At 52.8% G+C, this 5,885-nt stretch overlaps 1 protein-coding gene across 2 annotated transcripts; it reads right to left on the bottom strand.

Annotated features, from left to right (window-relative positions):
• Nucleotides 1-1,845: 1,845 nt before the first annotated feature.
• Nucleotides 1,846-4,073, bottom strand: CLPS (colipase). 2 transcript variants are annotated; one of them, XM_019667455.1, is made up of 3 exons: nucleotides 3,990-4,073; nucleotides 2,529-2,651; nucleotides 1,846-2,052 (listed from the first exon to the last, which is right to left on the bottom strand). In XM_019667455.1, exons 1-3 carry the CDS (start codon nucleotides 4,071-4,073, stop codon nucleotides 1,921-1,923), a joined length of 339 nt encoding a protein of 112 aa, XP_019523000.1. In that variant the 3' UTR covers nucleotides 1,846-1,920. The 2 variants fall into 2 exon arrangements, with proteins under 2 accessions (XP_019523000.1, XP_019523001.1); XM_019667456.1 differs by lacking the exon at nucleotides 2,529-2,651.
• Nucleotides 4,074-5,885: the final 1,812 nt, after the last annotated feature.

Consider the following 5,885-nt stretch of genomic DNA (forward strand, 5'->3'; position numbering starts at 1 on the left):
TTCCCAATGCTTGATTTTCCAGCCTCCCTTGCAGCTACAGGTGGTCAGGTGACCTAGTTGTAGTCATGGAGATATGGAGAACTCTGCCTGGAGGCTTTAGGGCAAGACAAGAAGGTATGCTAGGAGAAACACTCTGCCCTCACCCCCTATCCCACCCTCGCTCTACTGCATGCTTCTTAACTTAGAATTTGGTGAGAGAATAGGCGCTGCTAGCAAGGCATTTGCCAGCTGTGAAGAGAAGGTCAAGAGAACTGCAGATCTGCCATCACCCAAACAAATGCCAGCACCTCCTAGCTCTAGATTTCTTGATTCATGAGAAATATATGCCCCTATTTATTTAAGCCATAATTCCTTGGGGGTTTGTTTTGTTTTGTTTTGTTTTGTTTTTAAAGATTTTTATTGGGGAATCGGGGGAAGGGGAAAAGGCAAGTTTCTGTCCTTTTGTTCTTCAGTCTAGTTATGGAGGACGTTGCTTCACTGGCCTAAGTTGGCACCATCATTGCACTCTTCTCCGGTGAGGCTAACAGTCGCCGGCTTCTGGACGGCCACTCACAGCAGCTGCTGGCCACTCACGCTGGCTGCTGGCTACACACAGTAGCCCATGGCAACCCACTGCAGCAGGGGCTGCAACCTACGCCTTCGCCATCGACTCACAGCAGCCCAGCTCCAGGTTGAGCTGTTGTTCAGCATCTTAACTGTAGAAGGCAGTATCACTGGCCCTCATATGTGGGATCTGAACCGGGGCCCTCTGGTGTCCCAAGCCAGCTCTTAACCAACGCGCCACTCGGCAGGCCCTACTTGGGTTTTTTGTTACAGCTAAATCCAATCCTAACTCATAAACCTAATGGTTATTCAAAGGATTCATTGATCCTTGATCTACAGAAACCTGGGGCTTGGAGAGCATATCAGTGTCATTTAGTTCCCTCCCCCACATTCTTTGTGTGAATCTCCTCTCCAGCATTCTCGCTGAGGGGTCAGTGAACCCCCACTTGCACATCTTAGAGATGGGGACTACCTAAAGCGACCCAGGTTTGGTGGCTCCAGGGGACCTGACATTTTTATATGAAGCCACAACTAAATTCCCTGCAATTCCAGCCACTTGTCTTGGTGATGGATGATTGGGAAAGAACAGGAAATTGTAGAAAGGATGGCGGTGGTGATGGTGGTGTTAATAGATGGGTTTAGTGCCACCTTTTTGTGAGATTGGGCAAGGTACTTAACCTCTCTGAACCTCAATTTCTTGTATCTATAAAGTGGAGACAATAAATTCTCCCTCCTAGGATCACTGTGAGGATTTGCGAGCACAGTAAGCCCACAGCAATGTTAGTGGTCTGACCCTTTAACACGTGGGTTGTGTCCAATAGCTGTCACATCCTTGAGTTGGGGCCAGAAAAGGGGTGTGAGCCCAGGACAGGGGACAGGTAAGCTCTGATGCAGTGTAAAAAGTATAGGTCATTATAACTCCTCACCAGAGAAGTGAGTGTGTGTGTGTGTGTGTGTGTGTGTGTGTGTGTGTGTGTGTGGTGTGCACTTGCCTGCCTGTCTGAAAACTCCAGGGGCAAGGAGAGCATCCCAGGGAGGCGTGATTGCTCCCCAGCAATGGAGAGGTTCCCAGCCTGGCGGGGTCTGCTTTACAACCTCGTCTCCAGTCTGTCCAGCCTCATCCTGCCTTGCACCAGGCCCATCCCTCCTTCCTACATGATGCCTACCCTGTTGGGGCAAAGGTTTGATGGAACATAAAGGAAGGCGCTGATTCAGTAAAAACATCCAGGAGCCTAGAGAAGGTTTGCAGGAGGGGCTTTAATTGCCAAGAACCCAATCGGAAAATGGAGGTGCTGGTCAAGGAGTGGCCAGTCAGGTAGAGGTGCTGAAGGAGGTCCTTCTGTGTGCTGGGCTAGGGGCAGGGCTGGGTGGGCAGTTTCATTCCAGCGAGCGTCCAGTATCTTTGCAGAGGCCAAAGTTGGTGTTGGTGATGGAGCCCACGATGGACTTGTCCGCATCACAGGTCAGGCCCCGCTCACAAGGACACTTGTAGTAAACCCCATAGAGCGTCTGCAGAGACATGGAGCCAGGGGAATCACGGGCTGCGGGGGTGCTACTTTGGGCATCAATTGCCACCCGCCTGACCCCAAGAACTAGCAGCGGGCCATACTCCTTTCCGATGGTGCTTCTCCTGACTGCCTCCTTAGGGGGCGCTGTGGGCCCGGAGGACTCAGGTTCTGGTTTGTATTCTTGCTCATTCGCTTCTAACTAGATCTTCCTGGGGAGTCTCTGTTTACCCATCCATGAAATGGGACACCAAATCCCTGACCCCACCCACTTCACTGGTCAGCTGTGAGGGTCAAGAGAGACCATGGAATGGGAAAGTGCTTTGAAGCCTGTTGACCTCCATCTCTTTATCTCCTCAACATTTGAGGTCCAGGCTGACCATCCTCCCTGACCCCACTCCAATCCTCCAGGGCCTTCCTCGTCTGGACCGCCCCTCTCCCCTCCCACCACCACTACACCCAGACACCCCCGGCACCCACCTTGGCAGAGCACTCGCTGTTCTCGCTGGCCTTGGGTGCGCAGCGGGCCAGGCTCAGCCCGCTTGTGCGGTGGCAGCACTTGCTCTTGCACTGGGCGCTGTTCAGGCAGAGCTCGCCGTCCTCCTGCAGGGGCAGCCGGTCAGCCAAGCATCCCCGCCTTTGGTTCCTTGTCCACCCACACCTCCACCCCCCACCCACTGCCATGGACAGCGCCTCCTCTGCTGGGGCTGTGTGTGAAGGAGTCCAGCCCCTGGGCCCTGGTGGCCTCTCTGCCCACCCCCACCCCCACTCACTTAAGAAACATGCAGTGTAATGCCAGGAAAGCAGCCCCGGGCTGGGGGCAGGATGCCTGGGTTCCAGGGCTGGCTGCACTACCAAGTCCCTGGGTGACCCTGGGGAAGCCATCACCCCATCCTCTGCCTCAGTGTTCCCATGTGCACATGTGGCCCCAAACAGGGTCTCCAAACCTCCCTGGTCCCATGCCCTTTTGAGGACCATCTCCCTGGAAAACTCCCCCCAACCCCCCACCCACAGACTTTTACACATAATCTCAGGGGAAAACTGACTCCAAAGCCCATGCATGGTCCTGAGTTAGGAACATCTGGATGAGGTGGATGGCCCTGAAGGGATTTCCCAGGTCTGCTCTGGGTGGACAGATCGTGCAGGGCTGTGGAGAGTGTGGCTGGAACCACCTGCCTGGGCTCCACCCATGCTCAACACGTTCCAGCTGTGGGATCTCAGGCAGGTTGCTTAACATTCCTCCACATCAGCTTTCCATCGAAAATGGGGCTGATATAATAACACCTGTCTCATGTGGTTAGTATGAGGATTAAATGCATAAATATTCTTGAGGCACTTAGAACTGTGTCTGGCATGCAAGAAGTGTGTGCTTTATAGGTCAGGAGCCAGAATCACTGGGGGAGCTTTTTAAACCACTGGGTCTTCTGTGCCAGAGTTTCCAGGGAGGACCCATAAGTCTCTGGGTTTGTGTTTCTTTTTTATTTATTTTTTTTATTGGGGAACAGTGTGCATATCCAGGACCCATCAGCTCTGAGTCAAGTGCTTGTTTCAATCTAGTTGTGGAGGGCATTTTTCCAGGACCCATTAGCTCCAAGTCAAGTAGTCGTCTCAATCTAATTGTGGAGGGCGCAACTCAGTGGCCCATGTGGGGATGGAACCAGCAACCTTGTGAACACTGCGCTCTAACCGAGCTAACCAGCCGCCCCAGCTCTGGCTTTTTTAAAGCTCCCTCAGCCAGGTTGAACCACTGCTCTGAGCTTGCGCTATGCTGATCAGCCTCCCCTGGGGACCCTAAGGAAGAGACGCAGGGCAGGGCATGGGCAGTAAAAGAAGAGATGCCTCACCTCGCAGCCCCAGGTGGGAACATCAGAGGTCAAGAACAAAGCTTAAAAAACTCCCCCCTGGGGGTTCAGATGACTTTTTCCCTGAAGACCCTCTTACCAGGCTGATAATGATTCCCCGGGGGTCGGGAACCGCATAGGCTACAGCCAGGGTGACGAGCAGGAGGACAAGGATCTTCTCCATGATGAATGGGCAGGTAGGTAGCAGCCAACTGGTCAGGTGGCAGAAGACAGAGCCAGTTGGGATTGTGGGGCTATAAAAGGGGCCCTGTCCACATGTGACCCACCTTTTTCATCTCGCAGGGCCTGTCGTGAGCAGAGGCCCAGCTGTCACCAAGCTGTTGGGAGGGGCGGGGAGTTCCTGATAAGGTAAGTGAGCAGCAGCTGGGCACCTGGTACCTTTTGCGTGTGTGGGGTGGGATGGGGGGGGGGCGTGATATTGCATCATGGTTAAGAGTGTAGACTTTGGAACACTGTTACCTGTACAAGTTATTACATTAGCTGGGTAAGTGATCTGTTCTGAGTGTCAGTCTCCTTATCTGTCAACTGGGGATAGTTTCAAGAGTTGTGAGGGTTAAGTAAACAAAAGTGTGTTTATATATATATATATATATATATATATATATAGTATAGATTAATAGATAGAAGATAGATAGATAGATAGAGCTTAGAACAGGGCTTGGCACACGTAAGCAGTAAGTAAATGCTAGCTGCTCTTATTCACCTCTAGTGCCCTAAGCTCCTTCACAGGGCTGGGGATAGGGTGAGAGGGGCACCTGTGTAAGCACCTCTTTAAATTTACATCCTAGGCACTGCTCTTGCCTCTCCCTAGTCCAGCCCTGCTTTGGCCCCACCCAAACCCAGGTACCCGGCAGTGTCCGGCTCAGGTGAGGAGCGGTCCCAGCCTCCCCACTGGTCAACCTCCCCACTGATCAACCTTGGGGATGGTAGGACAGGCCCAGGTCCCTGGGGCTGACCAGCTCTGCACCCGGCTGGCCAGGGGATGTGTTCTCACTCTGGTGTACCCCCTCCTGCCTTCACACCAGGGGGCTGCCCCTGGAGTGATTTCAGGGGCCCTTAGGAAGTCCTCAAATGGTTCTTTCCAGTTTTCTCTCCACTTTACTTACTATCTGCAATTCCAGCATTTAAGACTCACCCCTTTAGTTCAGGCCCCACTCACCCTGTCCCCTACCCAAGGCCACGTGTGAGTGGGAGGGGGTCTGTGAGCCTCAGATAGCCCAGGGGCTGGAAGGTGGGAAGGGCACAGCTGCCCGAGTGTGCTCAGGTGTGAGACCACAGCAGCTTTCCCAGGAGGACTGGTCACTGCAGCCAGGGGCCCCTTCCCCAGCCTGGGAGGTGGACGATCGCTCCACTGTGGAGGCCCCAGGTTGGGTTGCTTTGAGCACAGCTTTGATCCAGACAGACTTGGCTTCAAAACTCAGCACTAATTAGCTACATGACCTTGGACCGGTTATTTAAATTTGTAAGCTCCCTGAGCCCCTGTTTCTTCATCTATCCAAGGAGGATGAGGGCTCCTTCATTAGGTCAAGATTGAATAAGACTGTATGTGGAAGCCCTGTGGAAGTGCCTGGCACTTAATAGATACTCAGCCTGAGTAATACCACCCCTTACACCACTGGAGGGTAGAATATAAGGGAGCAGCTGGATGAACCAGCCAGGAGACCCTCAAAATGAGAGAAACCCACCCAATTCCAGAGACACGGAAATACCGTTGATGAAAGGAACGCTGCCCTCTCTTATTTTTGTAGAACTCAGTGTGTAAAACCCCTTTTCCCATGAGCTCATTCGGGCCCTTTCTGCTCTCCCCACCCCCCTGCACCCCAATACTCCTGTGAGCTGAGCCACAGGGAAGGTAATTATGATTCCCTTTTCACAAGCCAAGACTAGGAGGCTGGGGAAGGAAGAGAAGAGCTATTTCTGTCTGTGAATGGAACTGTGAAAAATGCACCAGTCCTGTCTGCAGCTGATCACTGCT

This window comes from Hipposideros armiger, unplaced genomic scaffold, assembly GCF_001890085.2.
Source record: "Hipposideros armiger isolate ML-2016 unplaced genomic scaffold, ASM189008v1 scaffold_497, whole genome shotgun sequence".
In the NCBI taxonomy this organism is placed as follows: Eukaryota; Metazoa; Chordata; class Mammalia; order Chiroptera; family Hipposideridae; genus Hipposideros; species Hipposideros armiger.